Raw genomic sequence first — 19,627 nt, 5'->3', positions numbered from 1 at the left:
TATATATATATATATATATATATATATATATATATATATATATATATATATATATATATATATATATATATATATATATATATAGTTCAAAGTTAATTAGTGACATCACCAGATATATAAACAAATGCTACACATTTTTGAAGCTGCAAAATGACTTTATACTGTGCATGATCTCTGTGTGAGAGAATAATATTAGCCTGTCAATGCACCAATCTCAGTGTTACATTTAAGCCAATCTCTTTGTAAACAGGCCTGAGGTTCGATTTTCTTACATAATTAAAAAATCATTCATCCAGTCACTGACGCAGCATCGTGACAAGTACCTTCTCTGGCATTATTCTCAGTGGAGAACTGCTCTGTGTATAAAAATAGGGAAGTAAAGTTTCTGTGAATGTGTGTGTAAATGCATAAATGAGTGTGTCATCTGCAGGGTCAGAAAAGGACACCGTCCCTTTGTTGTAGTCCAGTTGCACTTTGACTTGTTTTGGCGTTCTTGTAACAGTCACCGGGGTGGGTGGGGAGGTCATGGCCCTGAATTCTCCATCCCGGAAACATAAAGCCCAGAAGCCATTCTCGGGCCGGGCCGGGATCTCAGCGTCCCGAGGTACAGACAAAGAAGCCACACCCAGCATCCAGTCCTGATTACTTCCTGTTTCCACGATCCAGTGGTGACTTCCTGAACCCAGCGCACTCATGCCTACCACCTCGGCGCTGATGTGGAAGCGCTCTGGGTTGTCAGGGCAATAACTGGGCCGCTTTGAATAGTGGAGGGAAGTGAGGTCGTCAGACAGGATGAGGCAGGGGTGTGCTGTGTTTGGATCCAGAGTCACGGGAGCTGAAGGGGAGGAAATCATCCATGAAGGAAGATTTATATATATATATCACAAGGGGCAATTCACCCAAAAATGAAAAATATGTATTGTAACTCATAGCTGTGATGCTATCTATCCTTCAAGATTGATTCATTGAGAGATGTCGACTGTAGAGATGTCTGCCTTCTCTTATTTGCTTGTGGTAGCACCAAAGAAATATATATGGAAAGTCCAACAGCAATGTTTCTTTCTTGAAATCATGACCCAGTTACTCAAGAAAATCCACAAACGTGCATTGACACAAGGACAAGAGGCCCGTGCTCGTGACAGCACGGGATTTAAACAACATCACGTTATAGCAAGCTTCTCATCCATAAGTAGATGCATGCTTCTGTCTGCCCAGTGATACTGTTGATGGGTGGTTTTAAAACTGAGCACCAGAAGCTGAGCGCTATCTAGTTCCAGACATCTTCACATCTGATATCTCCAAAAACTATGCTGCCCAAACAAAACTATCTAGATGGATAAAAAGCACTGCAGGTAAGAGGAAGAATGTGCAGGTAAGAGGAAGAATGTGCACTTCAGGTTTTTTCACTAGGAGAGAAAACAGTTTGGTGTACTCACTGTAATCAATATGGTCCAGCACTGTTTCCCACACTCTGTATTTGAGGTTGGACAGATGCTTGGTCACATCGATCAGTAAGCCGGACATGTTTTCTGAACCGAGTGCGATGCTTCTTTCTCTGTGAGGATAACAACAGAGATCTTACACTGAGAACAAACACATCAGTGCAAGAGAGAGTAAAAAAAAATCCATCACTTGTTTGTACCTACCTGTCCTGAGTGTCTTTAAAATTCTGGAAAAAAAAGACAAATTCACTGTCAAGGTGGTACGATTTTGTGAACTACAATTAAAAAGTTGACGTATAATGAACTCTACACACCGCCAGCAACACCATATCTTCTTCCTTTAGCTGCTCCTGTATGACTGAGATGGTCTCTGTGAGCAACAGCACTTCTGCTGAAAGCTCCTTCATCTTATCCTTTATTCCTGCCATCTTCTCTTCTTCTTCTTTCTTCACCGCTGCGATTCTTTCCGACTCCTCCTGGTGGAGGACCTGATGGAGCTGCTCGAACTGGCTCTTGATCAACTTCTGTGTTTCCAGCGACTGACTCTGAGGGAGATTATTGCAAACGCAGAGAGTTTTTTATTTGACCAGACCAGATATTCCTTTTGTAATCCAACACCAAATATAATCACAGATCATCTCATCGCAGGATACCTTGATGTACTTGAACAGGTTCGTGGAGGTCAAGTGAATTCTTTTGAGGCTTTCCAGTTTATTTTGCAAGCTCTTGAGCGATAAAGAGAGTTCATCCTGAAAAGCAAGCAGGGCTCAGTCAGCAAAGATTAGATAGTTTACAGCTCATCTATCATAATCCGTGTCATTGGAAGCCCCAAGATCCAAAATGGATTTGAAAAGATGTTATTTACAACATTTTAAAAGTCGAAATCTTCAAAAGATAAAAGATATTCCAAGATAAAAGCGTTGGCATGCACCTCGTGTGAAGTAGTTTTCCAGAGATTTGGATGAAGCCAAAAAAGCTGTATGGAACCATTTTATGTTTTTCAAGTTGTTTTTTTGCTTTTTAAAACAAGTCCCCATCTACTTCAGTTGTCCAGGAGAATGTTGTGACCTTGTGAACTACAAAACATCCCCCGACCTTCCATCAATATGAGAGTGAGTGAATGACCGAACTTAAATTTTTGGATGAACTCATCCTTTAGTGGAGTTATGGTTCATGCTCTGAGTACTCTACATATTGTAGCCCAGGATACATAACTGACAAGACAACCGCGGCGTCGATGACAATCAGGGCAGACTCGTGTAGCAGCATTCTAACTTTAGGTGTTACCTTGAACAGCTGAGTCTGTTTATCAGGTTTCTGTTAGAGAGCAGTTAGGAAACATAACGACATGTTTATTTTCTCTTACCTTACAGTCCAGCACCGCCTCCTCTATAGGCGAGCACTCGTGATTCTTGTGCAGTTTGGATGTCTGACACACCACACAGATGGGCTGCTTGTCAACCAGACAGAAGAGTTTAAACTTCTCCCCGTGCAGGCTGCAGTTCGTCTTGTCTTCCTCCAGCAGTGAACTCTGTCTCCTGACCTGCAGCACAGCTTCACAGACGTTTTTCAGAGCCAGATTGGAGGGAGCGTTGGACTTTGAGGCTTTTTTCCTGCACACCGGACACTCGCGTGGCCCAGTCTCCCAGCAGCGCTTCAGACAGCTCCTGCAGAAGCTGTGGCTGCATGACAGCAGGACGGGGTCTGTGAAGATGTCGCAGCAGATGGGGCACGTCAGATCCTCCTCTGGGAGTGACATGATCAGCAGCTTGTCATGTAGAATATATTAAATCCACAGGTCAAAAGAGCAAAAGTCCTCAGGTTTAAGTCCTTAATGATTCCTCTGTCGTCAACATAATTCAGTGCGCCAGGTTGAACTCATCCAGTGAGAGCCTCAGAGCTCCCTCACTGACTGCCTGACCTATTGTTCTGCCCGTGAAGCAGAATGCTCTTGGCTTTCCTGTGCACGACTCCTGCAACAGTCTAAAAACCAACCGCTGTGTGTAGCAGTGCTGGGAAACAGGAAATAAACCCTATTGGCCAGTTGTTGGATAGCTTCAAACTGGTTGGTAACTTGCTGCAAGTTGAATGGAATGTCATCATTCAGGATGTGAATGTGTCAGTGTTGACATCCAGCATACAGCCCAAGGCTGCACGCAGGCAAACCTTTAAACCCACTAATTAATGTTAGTAACTCACCGTTTGCACAACACAAACAACTATTATTTCAAATGTCAGTCAATTAATAACTGTATTGCTGTCCTGGTTACGTTAACTATGTGGTTTTCTACCTTTTAGCATCTGAGTTTGGACCCAAATGTTACTCATTCTGACAAACATGTCACCTGAAACATTAATATTGTATCGATACAGGTAGGACAGGTTGCTAAGAATATTAAAAATGGTGTCACTGCAACATTTATGCTGCAGGGACGGATTTGTTTCTTCTTTTCTGAACAGAAATAAAGGTGGCAGCCAAAAATAGATGAAACACCACAGCGAACATCTCACCTGAGAGTTTGTGGTTCGTCTGAGGAGACAGAGCGCAGCGTTCACACATGTGGGTGACGGCTGACGGGGTTTTGGAGTAATCTAATTTTAGATGTGTCCTTGATCCTGAATATAAAAACCAAACGCTGTGCCGTACAGCATCTGTCGTCCAGGCCTGAGGCTGTTCACATACAACATTAGATTTTCTGTCAGTTAAACAGATGTTATACAAACTAAAACTGGTTTCACTTTAAAAACGGTCTGTAGGTCACTGAGGATATACTCACAATGCTCAACATTTATTGATGAGTGTGTTGTTTTTGTTCTTCTGTCTAACCTTTTTGTGTTGATTTGTTGTTGGTTTTTTAAAGTAACCATACGTGTGTCAGTGTTTTTCTCTTTGTCCAGTTTTGTACAAGAAAAGAGGCTCCTGTAAATTAAAGGATAAGCTCACCCAAGTCAGGTGAGGTTTTTTTTTCCGTAGTCCACAAAACATTTCTGGAGCTTCACAGCAAAACAGCGTTGCAGCATTCTCCCAAACAACTGAAGAAGATGGAGACTAGTTTTAATTTTGAAAAAACAACAGATAAAAAGCACAAAATGGCTCCTGAGGAATTCCAAGTATCTGGAAGCCCTGAGATCCTAAATGTACCTGAAATGACATTATTTACAGCCTCAACACAGTCGCGCTTGTGCACTTACATCAGCTCGGCAGCTGCAGGGAAGATTTTAAAATAAAAAAATGTTGTCTTTTCAAAACTTGGATTACGCTGGATGAGCTGTTAGGAGTCAGTACGCTGTTTACCTGTGAAGCTCCAGAAATGTTTCAAGGACAATAAAACCTCACCTGACTTTCCATCAGCATCAGAGGTGAGAAGATACTGACTGTAATTCCATTTTTGAGTGAACTGTTCCTTTAAGAGTATTTTTTTATTTAGATGAAATAAAGCACATAGTTGATGTACTGGACCTTCACGGCTGCACATCCTGAGAATCTTTTCAGTGTTTCTGTCCTGTTCCAACATGCAGACCCGGTGGCACCAACAGTTACATGTATCCTTCAGACTGTAGTTTAGAGTTTTTTTTATGAGTTCTCGTCCTTTAAAGTCAGCTCTGATGAAAGTCTGTTAAAACTGCACAGTAACGACCTTGATGCTGGTGTGTGTGTGTAGGTGTGTGTGTAGGTGTGTGTGTGTAGGTGTGTGCGTGGGTTCACTCGGGTCCGTGAGAATAATGAGAATCGTATCGATGAGGTTTGATGCAGGCTCCTCGCATCCTATCCGCCATGTCCACGGCTCCTGGCTCCTCCCCCCTCCCTCTCTCTCTCCTCCGGTCTATGGTTGCCATGGCGATGACGTAAAGTTGCGCCACCGACACCAGCCCAACTAGACGATCTCTCTGAGGCGGTGCAACAAAATCCGTCGACCGCAAAGGAAAAACCATCTTCCCGGGAATCTCAGCTTCTCCTCGACAGATCTTCCAAATCCAATCCAGTCCAAAATGCGCGAAATTGTGCATTTGCAGGCGGGTCAGTGCGGGAACCAGATCGGAGCCAAGGTACTTTTCTGATTTGTGTCGTTTTTGTGTGTTTTTTTTTAAATTTCTGTTGACGCTCCTGCATGCACAGCTCGGTTGGAGCCGACTAATCCATCCAACAGGAATCTTCTAGAATAAAACCCCCCACACACCCACACACACACACACACACACACACACACACACATTAACATCGGTGACTGGACCGAACCTCCGTGCAGCGCATGGTCGATGTTCTGCCTGGTGTTCTGTTCTGTTCTGTTCTGTTCTGTTCTGTTCTCACTTTTGGGAAAATCACGCGTTGATGCGCGTCGAATTCTGCAACTTGCACGCGCAAAAAAATAAAATTCAGTTTAAAAATTACATGCAAATTTTACTTTTTCGTGCATCTGCATGTTTTTTCTCGACGCTTCGGTCACTTTGTGAACGATGGGCGGTTGTAAAAATGTCACTTCACTGACACCGTAGCAGCAGCAGCCTCCCCTCCCCCCTCCGCATCTGTGACCTAATTCTACCTTTGATTCCTTTCAAGCCAATTCGTGTTGGTGAAAAAAAAAATTAAAAAAAATCTTGTTTTACACCAGTTGATTATTTTATTTATTATTTTTATTTTTAACATTTGTATTTTAAAGCTTGTATGTGTCTTTGAAGCATCTGAGACAGTCACTTATCAGATTATTGCCATCTGCTTGATTCCCCCAGAGACAGACTGAGTTCCAGACTAATAGAGAGCACTTTTAACCTGCGTTCAATTAGAGAATTAAAGGGTCCTGCAGCTTTGCCTGTTTAAAAATAGCTCCATGGACAGTCGCTCTCACAGTGTGTTATCTATCGGTGCTACTCTGACTCTCCGTGTGTGTCTCTTCTCCCCCCACGCCTGTTTTTCCTCTCAGTTCTGGGAGGTGATCAGTGATGAGCACGGTATTGATCCCACCGGTACCTACCATGGAGACAGCGACCTGCAGCTAGACAGGATCAGCGTCTATTACAATGAAGCTACAGGTACGCTACCGATCCAAAGACCTCTTTCTCCTCCTCAGCTCTTCCGATACACAAACTGATTCGCTTGCACATCTGTGTTTTATAAATCAAAATGACTGTGTTGATTGACTGCAGGTGGAAAGTATGTTCCCCGTGCCATCCTGGTGGATCTGGAGCCCGGCACCATGGATTCAGTCCGGTCTGGACCCTTTGGGCAGATCTTCAGACCCGATAACTTCGTCTTTGGTAAGATAAGCTGAATTAAATGACGATGCACTTACTGATAATCAGGTTAGAATGGACTTCATAGGTAAAGCTTGCCTATGACTAATGATTATTTTCATTGCAGAGTTATTAGCAGATTATTTTAATGAGCAATCGTCTTTAAAATGGCCAAAAATTGTTTATAAAAATCACAATCGCAATTTCCCAGATCCCTAAATGACGTCAAACAACAGTCCAAAATCCAAAGACTCTGAATTTACTCTCATAAATGATAAAGAAAAGCAGCAAATCTTCGTATTTAAAAAGCTCAAACCAGCAAGTGTTTGACATTTTTACTTGAAAGACGACTGAAACTATTAATCGATTATCAACATATTTGGCCATTTCTGATTAATCCGCTCTTTGACTAATTATTGCTGCTCTAATGAACTGTGATCCTTTTCGCTACAGGTCAGAGTGGAGCCGGAAACAACTGGGCCAAGGGCCACTACACCGAGGGAGCTGAGCTGGTGGACTCAGTCCTGGATGTCGTGAGGAAAGAGGCCGAGAGCTGCGACTGCCTCCAGGGCTTCCAGCTGACTCACTCCCTGGGAGGCGGTACTGGCTCTGGCATGGGCACCCTGCTCATCAGCAAAATCCGCGAGGAGTACCCCGACCGCATCATGAACACCTTCAGCGTGGTGCCTTCCCCCAAGGTGTCCGACACTGTGGTGGAGCCCTACAACGCCACCCTCTCCGTCCACCAGCTGGTCGAGAACACAGACGAGACCTACTGCATCGACAACGAAGCGCTCTACGACATCTGCTTCCGCACGCTCAAACTCACCACGCCCACTTACGGAGATCTCAACCATTTGGTGTCCGCCACCATGAGCGGGGTGACCACCTGTCTGCGATTCCCCGGCCAGCTCAACGCTGACCTCCGTAAACTAGCCGTCAACATGGTGCCCTTCCCCCGCCTGCACTTCTTCATGCCCGGCTTCGCCCCGCTCACCAGCAGGGGCAGCCAGCAGTACCGCGCCCTGTCTGTGCCCGAGCTCACCCAGCAGATGTTTGACGCCAAGAACATGATGGCCGCCTGCGACCCACGCCACGGCCGCTACCTCACCGTGGCCGCAGTGTTCAGGGGCCGCATGTCCATGAAGGAGGTGGATGAGCAGATGCTGAATGTTCAGAACAAGAACAGCAGCTACTTCGTCGAATGGATCCCCAACAACGTGAAGACCGCCGTCTGTGACATCCCACCTCGTGGCCTTAAAATGGCCGCTACTTTCATCGGCAACAGCACGGCCATCCAGGAGCTGTTCAAGCGCATCTCCGAGCAGTTCACCGCCATGTTCCGCCGCAAGGCCTTCCTCCACTGGTACACCGGCGAGGGCATGGATGAGATGGAGTTCACCGAGGCCGAAAGCAACATGAACGACCTGGTGTCCGAGTACCAGCAGTACCAGGACGCCACCGCTGAGGAGGGCGAGTTCGAGGAAGAGGGAGAGGAGGAAGTCGCCTAAAAACCTCCACCCACTCAGCTGCCAAACATCATTTCCACCCCACCCATCCCCCGACTCCACCCTCTCATTTTGAATCCCTCTCCATTCTGAATTGAAAGTTCAGTTCTAGATCTGTGTTGCTCGAGTGTTAGACGCCAATGTTAACTGATACTAGTGACGTTTTTGGGTTAAAATGTTTTTTGTATGTCGTGAACGCACTGAATTATTTGCGTCCTTTCATCTGTCCTGCCATCGCCCCTGCAGAAGCGATTTCAACTGTGAAGCCTTGACGTTGTAGGATGGTAAAAAATCTGAATAAAAGGCCGTTTCTACTGCGTCCGAGTTGTTACTGATTGATGTTTACTGCACTTTAATGTCCCTCCTGCAAGAAGATCTCAACCTGAAGGTCACAACATGATATTTGGGTTCTGTTAAAACATGTTCCTGCTTTACAGCTTCATCTATTATCGTATCATTATGATGTAAAATGATTGTACAATGCAAGCCCTCTAGAATAACAGCATTTAGATTGGTTCCCTATAAGCTTTATTCACACACTGGGAAGAACAAAGGATCTCATCTGTGTTACGGAGCGCATGAATGAATGATCTCATGTTTTGTCCTGTGTTGTTGGTCGTTGCTACTCTGGGGAAAACAGAAAGCGATGTGGTGAGCGGGGGAGTTGGCTGTTTCCACTTGAAATACTGAAATGTATTCTGTAAACCTAAAGGATAATTCATTTAAAAAAGGGGAGAAAATGATGAATCAAGGTGAAAAGAAGTCAGAAAAATTAATATCATGTTTGTAGTCGTGGAGAAACGAGAGCACCAGAGAATAAAAGTGTCTTTTCACGCGAAGAGCAATAATAAAATGTGCACCAAAATCAAACGTGCACATGGAAGCATGGATTAGGGATCAATATTGAGGCGTATTCAATATAAAAGCAATAACTACTATGATTTCCCTCTCAGTGAAAAGACACACAGGAAACAGACTGAGCTGCAAAGTAAATGAAACATTGCACAGTTGGGAATAACTGAGCTGGGAGAGGAAGTTATTCTTAGTAGTTTCACACAGACTTCCAGTAAAAAAAAACAAAAAAACCCCAACACAATCTAAGATGAAGCTCCACCTTTGTTCTGAGCTCCTTGGAGAGGAGACGTGTTGTTTTATCGGTGAGATGTCTCACAAAATCTTCTTTATCTGGGACTCTGAGTCAGCAGCTGGCGATCCGGTGAGTGGTCGGGATGAGAAAACTATTTATGTTTTGTTGTTTTTTTTCTTTAATAAATCCTGCCTGGATGAATTCAGGATGAAGGTCAGAATGTGGAGACCTTCCAATAACATCCACCACTGGCTGCACACATTTTAATAGTTATATTCATTCTTGAACCACAGAGAATACAAACAAACTAAATTATTATTTGGCTTCAGTGTTTCCCAGTGATTCTTGTATTTATATTTTCACTGGGATTGAATATAGTGAATTGTAACATCAGGTCATTTTAAGAACACATAAATCAGGACAGGGCGACACCGTCAGTCGTGCTTTAAATAGTTTCATTGCTTTGTAAAGTTTAATCATTCGACGATTTTTACAAAAGAGGCTGTTAATAATCTGAGAGAAGCAGAAACATTGTGAAATTGTAAACACTTCTGCCTGATCACGATGCATAAAGCACTGCGTGGTCGATGCGATGAAATGATTTTCTTCAAACAGCGTGACTTGAAATGACTCTGATTACTTGAGGAACAGTAGAAAAGTGTAAACAATCGCTTGCTTGTGCTCGATGTGATTTCTCAGCAGAACCTAATTTTTCAACACCAGTCTTTGTAAAAATCAAGATTCAAAATCAAATCGAGTTTTCGCAGTGTGGTGACCAGTCGTTATTAGAGTAATAGAATAAAAAATAAACATCTGTTTCAATTTAAAATGCAGCGGACTCATCAGGACTCTCAGAGGCAAAGGTTTGAGGTAAGAGATCGGTAGTGATTTTTGCCAGTGACAGTAAATCATCATAGACTGTATGAAATCAAGTACAGGCGAGTTGTATATTAAGGCAACTGAATGGAAAACATCTCTAAACTTAAACTATTAGTGGTAATAAAATACTGAAGCTCTCGTTTCATTTGTGCATAGGAAACGTTCAAAACCTCCTTGAAATGTTCACTTGTTTTTAAAATCCCTTGGATCCGTCGATCCCGGCGCTCTCAGGAAAATGTTCAGTGCTCGTTGAACAACCTGCTCAGACTTTCCTCTCATTGATCAGCTCATGGTGGAGAGCCTCGTCGTGTTTCCTTTCAGGAGTTCTCAAATGAGTCTTTCCTCCTTCGGTAGCTTCAGCGCATCCGGTGCCACCACGCTGCTGGCGCCGGACTGCTCCTCGGCACTGGGCCTATACGTCCCTTCAGTCTGCCTCTTCTTCTTCACCACGCAGAAGAGCCAGGCGAGGACGGCCGCGACGATGGCCAGAACGCCAAAGATGACGGTGGGGGCGACGATAGCCGCGATGTTGACTCCCTGCTAATGGGAAAAAAAGAAAAAAAAAAAACACAGAACAATGAGCGATCTGCTGGCACTAGATACAGCTGGATGGTATTTACTGGTCATGATAAAACTCTTTTTTTTTTAACTTACATTAGGGTCATTAGTGCCGTTAGTGTGGGTGTGTGGTGCCAGAGTAGTAGAATTCCCTGTGAACAGAGCATAGAAGTCAACACTGTAGTAACAACATTAACTCATTTAATCAGCAATCAGATAGAAGAAACACTTACAATAAAAATAAAAAGCTGTTTCTTATTGACAGAACATGACTATTCACACATAAATACATTTAATATATGACACATTAAATCAAGAACTATTCCTATGTTTGAGTTTCACTTTGACCAAAGTAATATTTTAAGACACTATCTTTACTTCTGCTTAAGTTTTGTGTACTTTTTACACAAGTGAAGAAAGATAAGGAGCCGATGGAGCGTCTCGGTAGCTGAATGGTTTCAGCCACGTGGCTGCATATATCAACGGTTCGACCTTTGTTGTGTGTCACCCTCCTCCTCTGTCTCTCTCTCTCTCTCTCTCTCCCACATCTCCCATTTCCTGTCTGAATCATCTAGTTCTTATTTGTTGTTTTCTTCAGTGAAACACAAATATGATCCCAAAGGAAACGACAGTCTTGGACTGAGGGACCAGGGAGCGCAGCAGAGGTTGCTTTTGGCTGTATGCACACTTTCCAGGCAACGAACATGAAAACGCAGCATTCCAGATAACCAGTCTATTGCGGCCATGTTATCCATGACTGGCCATGTGACTCCTCAGGGACATCATGAAAACTACAGAGTAACCACTTGACCAGGAGAGAGTGAGGAGGAGGAGGAGGAGAAGCTCAGGAATGCAGTCTGTACTGCAGCTATACAGTCAGCTGAGTTAATATGTAAAAAAAAAACAAAAAAAACCCTCAAATGTATTGCTGCTTTGTTTTTGTATAATAGATACCGAGAGTCACTTTAATAAAGAAGTTTTGTTTGGAAACTTAAAACCCTCTTATCATTTTCTCAGTCAATCATCCACACAGGGTAAACAGTAAACTTTGCAAGGGCACAAGTACAACCTGATAACAAGACGCAGGGGTCACAGGACGGGGCAGCCGTGCTCTGAAGCAAAAGCTCAACGAATTGTGAAATTCTTTTGCATAGGTACTTATTGATAAGCTAAAAACAGATATTATTAAACCTCTATCTCATGAGCCAGGGTGTGTTTCTTAAATCATGTCTCGAGCCACAGGTCTTACATCACGCAGACAGGCCTGTGCATGTCTTAGATCTGCTCTGAAACATCCTCTGTGTTTTTGTTTTAACTCTTATCGTTGCAGGATTGAGTGTTGTGTGTGTGTGTGTGTGTGTGTGTGCTGCATGTAGGTGTGGTCAGAAAGTTGTCTGATTTGCGTGGGAGCGCTGAGGACTAGTGGGATGGTTCCTGACTCACCCCACACAGGATCACTGCTCAGCACCAGCAGTAAAACGCTCCCGACCACAACTCCAGGTATGGCGAGGACATCCAGGCACGCTGCCATTTCTCTCTACCTGTGACCAGCGGGGCCAAGCGGGGCCGTCTGGGGCTTCTGGGCATCAGCTCGGGTCCATTTCATCAGGTGCACCTTGTGGATTTATTGCCTCCCTAGAACAAAAACACATTACTGTCAGTCATATAAATACAAATGTCCTTCTTTTAATGTATTTTGAGCTCTGTAAAATCTACTTTAATCTGTAGTTGAGTCAGGAGGCAGAACCAACTGAGTCACACATTCAGCCTGATGTTGAATCACCATTTTAAACCCTTTTAATAGCTCATGTATTAAAAACTATAACAGCTTCAACGTCCAACACTATTATAATACTCACTAATAAACAGGACACAACTTGATTTAGGGTTAATTAAAGCCACTCACCTTCAGTGATCACGCTGCTTTCAGGTGATCGAAGCAGAACTGCCAACATCCAGCAGGTAGTTTCCTCACGCGCGAGCCATGTCGCTTCCGCCTCACCTTGTCAGAGATGAACCTGCAGCGAATGGTTCGGTCCAGTCAGACAGGTGACAGGTGACATCTCAGGACAGAACGCCACTTTAATCCGTCCAGCACAGTTCCGGGAGACTTCAGTCATCGACTGCACCGCCGGCTGCTGCGCTTTTATGTAAAGCAGTTTTTTTTTTTTTTCCGTCGACTCTTCAGATCGCCATTGGTCACATGCTTCAGTTTCGTGTTACGTTACCTGAGCGCAGTTATCCACCTGCAGCGCACAGATCCTCCTTTGTGCAAAGCTGAGGAAGAACGCAGTCTGATGAAGCAGAGTCCTGAAGTGATCACGCTGCTTTCAGGTGATCACTTGTTAGAAAAAGACTCCTCAACTGTATGTTATCTTACAAAAAGTAAATTACTGTGACACATTATAAGTTCACCTCCTGATGCTCGATTGAAACTGGACTGGACTTTCTTCTGTTCCTGTGGAGTGATCTATGATGCCAGCTCGCTCCGTCTCCCTCCAACCTGCCGGAGAACAATGTTGTGTCTGTGCTCGGTGCCCAGCTCCCACCTTAGCAACCTGTCTGATGGTGACGGGGGCACGAAACAGCGCCTCCAGCAGGTTTCACGTTTCTCCAACATGAGCGAGGAAATCAACATTCCTGAGATATTTTAAGGATGAATTCGGTGGCCAGCTGGTCCAGTGGGCTCTAATCCCCGCCTAATCTCCCCCTGCTCAGACTCCGAGGGGCAGAGAAAATGTAGGCTGCTTCGGGCCTAATCTGTGGTGCTCAGATAGTTTTCATTTGGACTGTGTGTGAGAGCACCGAGGCGTTTTGTTGAAAGGCAGAGAACCGCTGTGGAAAATTACTCCTGTATTACAGCAGTGAGTCAGCCTGTGGAGATGATCCCATATGACCGAGCTGTTTGCTCTTGCGTCTCATGTGCAGTCGCCTATTTCAGTCAGAGTGATACCTGGGAACGGATGGACTATGAGTCACACAGGCTCAAAGTTCACTGAACCCTAATTTAAACTATATTAAAGGGGCGCGATGCGGCTTTGGAGAAGAAATTCACTCTCAGAATTCTAATAATTACAATATTAAGGAGGTAGTAATATCAAATTTTCCATACCTGAACACTGTACAAAGTTACAAAGGTGGCAGGGTCCGCCATATGTGAACGCAGAGTATGAACCTGTGTTGTCCTCACTCATGAAAACAAGGAGAGTTTGAGTATTTAGTTTGTTAAGGCATAAAAACATCAGAGATCTGTCTCTTCTGATTAAAGTGCACCTTTAATGCATAACAGGTGTAGAGGAGAATGATGGCAGTAAAGAGAGCAGAGAGAAACAAACAACTAACCGATTAATCGAGATGTGACATTAGTTGACATTAGTTGCAGGCCCACACATGACTCAAAGACAGATTTCCAGTTTCTGGAAGCGTCTCCAGGTTTGACCTGTGAATGTCACCGTTCTGCCTGCACGGCAAACTCTGTTGTCCCCTCAGTTACTTAAAGCAATGTTGACAATTTATTGGAAAAAACCTGTTTCTGGTGTAAACAGGGCGTGGAAACATCACACAAAACATCTAGTCCTCTAATAAATATTACCTGTGGAAAGCCGATACAAACACAGTGCCGTAGCTACCACTGAGGACACCCGGGTCATGATCTTTGATATCTTAATACATATTTGATAAGACATTATTTAAGTAACAGTATATTCGACTTTACTTAACTGTTATTTAACTGTTAACAAACAATGAAATGATGTATAATCTATTTATTGGCAATTGTTTATTGGAAAGTTGCAGTTGATGCTCATAGTCCTTCATAAATGGTTAATTAATACTGTGTAGTTCTTTTACAAACATTATTAAGATTGCCTTGAGAGAGTTGCAAGTGATGTTTTTAAACTTTACAATTGCTTAATAACCATTGTAATGTTTCTTAACAGTGCAATTGCTGAAATGAATCTAATTAACTATACATTTACCATTTATTAATGATGATTATTATAAAGTTTCACCCATGTCAGTAAGTTCTTTTTAGCATAAAAATAAGTTTAAATAATAAATTTAAGTCAAATTGGACATATTTGTTACTTGTCCTCTTCTTCCTCTGTCAGAATCTCAGTCCAATTTTCATCTATTTGCTGGGGCCGATATTATTTCTGAAGCCATTATTGGTCCTGTCAAAAAACAGGGATGTGATTTATACTGTAGTTTTCAAAATATCCCTCATGTATTAGTGGTGTTGGGGGGAATGACCTCAGTATTTCTAAAATCCTGGCTGCAGCCCTGTTCGTACATATTAGTTTTTGTTCAGTAAAGAACTGTCTCAAGGATGTTGTTCAGGGTTGAACTTTATTGCATTAGGATATATTGTGCCAGTTGTGTGTCCTTCATGAGGTGAGACACCATAAAGTTTTTTTTTATTGCACCCTTCCAGCCCAGGGGTAGTTCAAAACAGGTGCGATGCCGCTGTGCGCCACCAGGGGGCGGTGGAGTCGCTTTGCCTTTGGATGGACGCGGTTGCTCCGCCACGCACTCACCGCTTGCCGTAGGCGCGCGCGCGGTGAAGCCTGGGTATTGGGAGACTGAAAGCGGCGGGAGAGCAGCACATCCATCCTCAAATTTAACACATTTTTGTTATGCTGAGCAACAATTAACTGAATAGAGTGAATTTAGGCGAGCACACGAGGTTTAAGCTTGGTCAAATCTAAGGTGTCTGGCAGTTTATACGGTTTAGTGTGTGTGTGGTTGTAGTGTCGCTTTTATTGTTTCCCCGGGAAACTGGTTTGAACGTTTGTTTTTGGTTAGCCCCCCCTTTTTTTTAGCGCTTTAGAAACAATGGCGAAGGTGCAGGTGTTGAATGTGGCTGTCCTAGATAACCCGAGTCCCTTTGGAAACCCCTTTCAGTTTGAAATAACGTTTGAGTGTATGGAGGACCTCCCCGAAGGTACGTACCATCGCAGATAAACGCATTATTGTGTGTCTGAAGCCAAAGCATAAGCCTGCTGTCAACATCTCTTAGTGATTGCTAACAGCTAATGCTAGGTTAGCTAAAAAGAAAGTCGTCAAATGTGTCAAAAGTAACGTAACGATATAAGGTAATGGCAAAGTAATGTCACACAGCTTTACTGATTGTGTCTCCCAAGGTGGATTTTTCAATAAGCTATCTGATGATAATAATCTTATAGGTCCGGTCCGTGACATATATAAATATGCTAATCGAGATTATTTAAAAAGCTACGACAGCCTGAACTGCATTCATTTCATACCTTTCCTGTTCCGTCTTAGCCTTTGTTTCTCCTCAGGTAATGGTGTGAAGGGTTGCAAATACATTTAATGTTAGTGTTTTCATGGTACAACAACAGCTTTGCTTTGCTGTATATTCATGTTACTTGGGCAATAGACACAGAATTGCTGTGTTTCATGCACAACAGTTTTGCACATGAAACAGCTGGATTTGAATTATTCTTTTGAACGTATTTTAGAAGATTTATCCAGCAGCATTATGTATGATATTTAGTCAATTGGTGGTTTAACTGGTTAGTGTACTAATTGTCTTATTGCCACATTAATAACTTTTCTTTTTACAATGAGACATAACTGATTTGTTCTGTTTTATTATAGACCTGGAGTGGAAGATCATCTATGTTGGCTCCGCAGAGAGTGAAGAGTATGACCAGGTCCTCGACTCAGTCTTGGTCGGCCCAGTACCTGCTGGAAGACACATGTTTGTGTTTCAGGTGTGTTTGGTGTGTTCACAGAGAATTTTACAAATTTCAGCTATTTATATATTTTTTTCAAGCAACCTAGAGAATATACTGCATTTCCTGTTTTTACTACCTGTTTGTCTTGATATGTACCAATAATGCAGCACCCTAGTTGTTTCACATCATGGCACCACTGGTGGGTTGTTGTGTTTTTTTTATCCATAAAACTTGAAGTGAGATTGTATGGAAGAAAGTGGCTACTAGAGCCTGACTGATATATCAGATGAAAAATTACAAAAAAATTGAAGCACAGAAATGACAGGATTTTGTAAAGGTCAGCATTCTATAATTTGTCCACCAGAGGATAGTGACAAGTAAGTGTTTTAATATAATGTCATGCCCAGAAAATCTTGTGATCTGAATTATATATTTTTTTAAAAATGTAGGAGAACCATAACAAAAGTGTTTATTAATGTTATAGTATGTCTGATCTATAATTTCTCTCTTTCTTTTTTTGTATCTGTAAAAATTTTGTACACTTGGGCTACAGTAGCTACTACTGACAACCAGTGTATTCCTCTTGATTTAATTTCTTTTTAAAGCAAAACTCAATTCTGCTTGCTCATAACACATATATAAATACCAGCCAATATCAATTGCAGTTGGTGTGTTCCTGCACCGAGGATCAATACACTGGGACAAAATTAGCTTGTAACAACAACTCAACGAGAATCAAAGTATCATGCACTCGTCATACAAATCTACACATTACTCTTAAAGTAATCAGCATGTTGCAACCTTTGTTTTTTATGCTCTACCTGTTGATCTCACTGCAATGTTTCTTCTATTGATCAAGTGATTTATCAAAAGTATTATGAGCCACAGCTTACCATAATCTCTATTTGTCAATGAATGTAAACAAAATTTGTATATTTTTGCACATCTTTGTATTGTGTTTTTCCTTTAACAGGCTGATGCCCCAAACACTGGATTGATTCCTGAAAGTGATGCTGTTGGTGTAACTGTAGTGCTGATCACCTGCACATACCGGGGCCAGGAGTTCATTCGCATTGGATACTATGTGAACAATGAGTACACAGACCCTGAGCTGCGTGAAAATCCACCAATCAAGCCAGACTACACACAGGTCAGACTAATGGTTGGCAGTGAAACTGTTTAATGTTTTATTGCAGTGTTTTGAGATAAATATTAATGTTTGTATGGTGGTGGGAGAACATTTTATAAAATGCTTTCAAGCAGGCAGTACTATACATTTAATACACATAAAATATTATTTTCTAGAGTTTTTAAAAATACCCGGTTCAATCATTATCAACAATCACAATTTTAATTGGTAAAAGACATCAATACAACACACAACCCAGCATGATGACATGTTTTTATTGTATAAACCGTGAAAATGAACAAAGGTTATTGAGCAGCATTGTGCAATGATACACTGTAGAGTTGAAGCTTTTCTTTCTGTTGGGCTTGCACTTTGGAGCAATTATTTATAATCCTATCAAATTCTCGTGGTTATATAACTAGTTCAGCAGAAATGTTACTATTCTGTAACTTCTGGACTAATCCACTGTGAGATTTGTTGTGGTGCCAAAGGATTTTGTTCAAAGTTTTCACCTCTTTAAACGGTTGCTGACAGTTGGAATGAAACTTTAAATAATATTGTATGTATATGAGAAGAAACATAAAGTTATTTATGTGATCATGCAATGATGTTGGATGGATATCATTTGCTACCATTGTACCATTCTGATCTACAGATGTAGATGTCAAGATGCACAGCTGAGTAGGATGTATTTCTAACTACACATACTTTTTAATGAGGGCATTTATTTGTCCAAAGTATTTATGTAAATTTCCGTCTTCTCCTTTTTCAGCTCCAGAGAAATATTCTGGCATCAAACCCACGTGTCACCAGATTCCATATAAATTGGGAAGGCTGTGCAGAGCGAATGGAAGACTCTGAAAATGTGGATCCTACGTCAAACTCCACGCTCCCTCCATCCTGTCTCCCTGGCAAGGCCCCACCCCTGGGGTTACTACCAGATAACTCTATGGACTGCTTATAGAGACCACCCATGCCCGACAGTATGAGACCTTATTTTTGAAGAATGCCTGTGGACATTCTAGTGTGGATGTACAGACATTTTGCCTTACAGCTGCCCCTATTTAACTGAAGCTTATCAAGAATGAACTCTCTCCTCTGGCTTCAGATGAGTGTTTGTTCCAAGGAAGATGAGGATGATAATGAACATCTCACCAGTATAATGCTCAGTTATAAATGGGGAATTCCTTACCATGATGTTGCAAGCAGTGTTGAAGTATTTCAACTCATGGAAGGGAAACAGTGAAGTGAAACTGATCACTGATGTGTGATTCACCTTCCTGCTTTTGTTGGTGCAGAACTGATTTGTACCCATTTCAGAGCATTTAAGCACTGAAGCAATAGGCAAATAAACTGCAATATATTGCTGTACAGGAATTTGATATTCTGCCATTACATTTTTAGGTTTAAATTCCTTTTGCACTTAAACTTTTTCTCCCCTTAGGGTTTTGAATGGGCTTTGTATGGGCTGAATCACCTCCATTTTTGCAGTGTTGTGTTCTAAATAAAATAACATTGTATTTGTTATGCATCTGTGTATGACTGTGTGACAGAGAGGATCATGCTTTGCCATTATACTTTGCTAAATTGTCTTCACTTTTCATCACAGAGGCAGGAAAACAGAATATAAATCACTTTTGAATGCATCTGTGCTGAAAATACATGTTAAGAATGTATCAAGAAATAACTTCATCTTCAATCCATCATAAGGTTAAACACAACAGAGAGGCAGCGCTGCAACACAAATAACAGTGTGAGTATCCCCTTATATTTCTCACATTTTACTAAAAATAGCCCGTGTTAACGTCACATCCAATCACAGATCAGTCGGGTAAAAGGGGTGGCTAGGATACAGAGCTGGCTGTGGAAAATACTGCTCTGCACATAGAATGAAGGCTGTGAGATGCTGCAGCGCTTCATTTATGTCCTGCACGAAAATCAATCTGATATAGAAAATCAGCTGATAATTAAAAGGAAGAAGAAACAAACAGTTACTGTTAATGGGCGTTTTGCTCATTAGCGGGTCCGGGAGGCGGGACAATCCCATTTGACAGACGAATCGCATCAATGCAACGACTGGATTTATTGGCGCTTAT

The 19,627-nt window shown here is 42.3% G+C and overlaps 4 protein-coding genes across 6 annotated transcripts; 2 read left to right on the top strand and 2 right to left on the bottom strand.

Annotated features, from left to right (window-relative positions):
• Positions 1-78: 78 nt before the first annotated feature.
• LOC119014562 (zinc-binding protein A33) lies at positions 79-5,132 on the bottom strand. 2 transcript variants are annotated; one of them, XM_037089858.1, is made up of 9 exons: positions 4,780-5,132; positions 4,220-4,362; positions 3,954-4,113; positions 2,809-3,188; positions 2,096-2,191; positions 1,757-1,987; positions 1,647-1,669; positions 1,437-1,555; positions 79-835 (listed from the first exon to the last, which is right to left on the bottom strand). In XM_037089858.1, the coding sequence occupies exons 2-9, from the start codon at positions 4,229-4,231 to the stop codon at positions 297-299; spliced, it is 1,560 nt and encodes a 519-aa protein (XP_036945753.1). In that variant the 5' UTR covers positions 4,232-4,362; positions 4,780-5,132; the 3' UTR covers positions 79-296. The 2 variants fall into 2 exon arrangements, with proteins under 2 accessions (XP_036945753.1, XP_036945754.1); XM_037089859.1 differs by having other exon boundaries at positions 2,809-3,146; positions 4,220-5,132.
• A 161-nt stretch (positions 5,133-5,293) lies between these two features.
• Positions 5,294-8,498, top strand: tubb4bl (tubulin, beta 4B class IVb-like). The gene is made up of 4 exons (XM_037089860.1): positions 5,294-5,489; positions 6,362-6,470; positions 6,585-6,695; positions 7,125-8,498. The coding sequence occupies exons 1-4, from the start codon at positions 5,433-5,435 to the stop codon at positions 8,180-8,182; spliced, it is 1,335 nt and encodes a 444-aa protein (XP_036945755.1). The 5' UTR covers positions 5,294-5,432; the 3' UTR covers positions 8,183-8,498.
• A 1,206-nt stretch (positions 8,499-9,704) lies between these two features.
• On the bottom strand, positions 9,705-13,542 carry crb3a (crumbs homolog 3a). Of its 2 annotated transcripts, none has more exons than XM_037089867.1 (4): positions 12,610-13,542; positions 12,147-12,338; positions 10,800-10,855; positions 9,705-10,682 (listed from the first exon to the last, which is right to left on the bottom strand). In XM_037089867.1, the coding sequence occupies exons 2-4, from the start codon at positions 12,232-12,234 to the stop codon at positions 10,473-10,475; spliced, it is 354 nt and encodes a 117-aa protein (XP_036945762.1). In that variant the 5' UTR covers positions 12,235-12,338; positions 12,610-13,542; the 3' UTR covers positions 9,705-10,472. The 2 variants fall into 2 exon arrangements, with proteins under 2 accessions (XP_036945762.1, XP_036945761.1); XM_037089866.1 differs by having other exon boundaries at positions 9,705-10,685; positions 12,610-13,523.
• Positions 13,543-15,231: 1,689 nt separating this feature from the next.
• asf1ba (anti-silencing function 1Ba histone chaperone) lies at positions 15,232-19,060 on the top strand. The gene is made up of 4 exons (XM_037089865.1): positions 15,232-15,645; positions 16,323-16,438; positions 17,376-17,552; positions 18,304-19,060. The coding sequence occupies exons 1-4, from the start codon at positions 15,537-15,539 to the stop codon at positions 18,493-18,495; spliced, it is 594 nt and encodes a 197-aa protein (XP_036945760.1). The 5' UTR covers positions 15,232-15,536; the 3' UTR covers positions 18,496-19,060.
• Positions 19,061-19,627: the final 567 nt, after the last annotated feature.

This window comes from Acanthopagrus latus, chromosome 23 (genome assembly GCF_904848185.1).
Source record: "Acanthopagrus latus isolate v.2019 chromosome 23, fAcaLat1.1, whole genome shotgun sequence".
Classification (NCBI taxonomy): domain Eukaryota; kingdom Metazoa; phylum Chordata; class Actinopteri; order Spariformes; family Sparidae; genus Acanthopagrus; species Acanthopagrus latus.
Note: the sequence above shows the minus strand (reverse complement) of the source record. Positions and strands in the feature narration are given on the sequence as shown.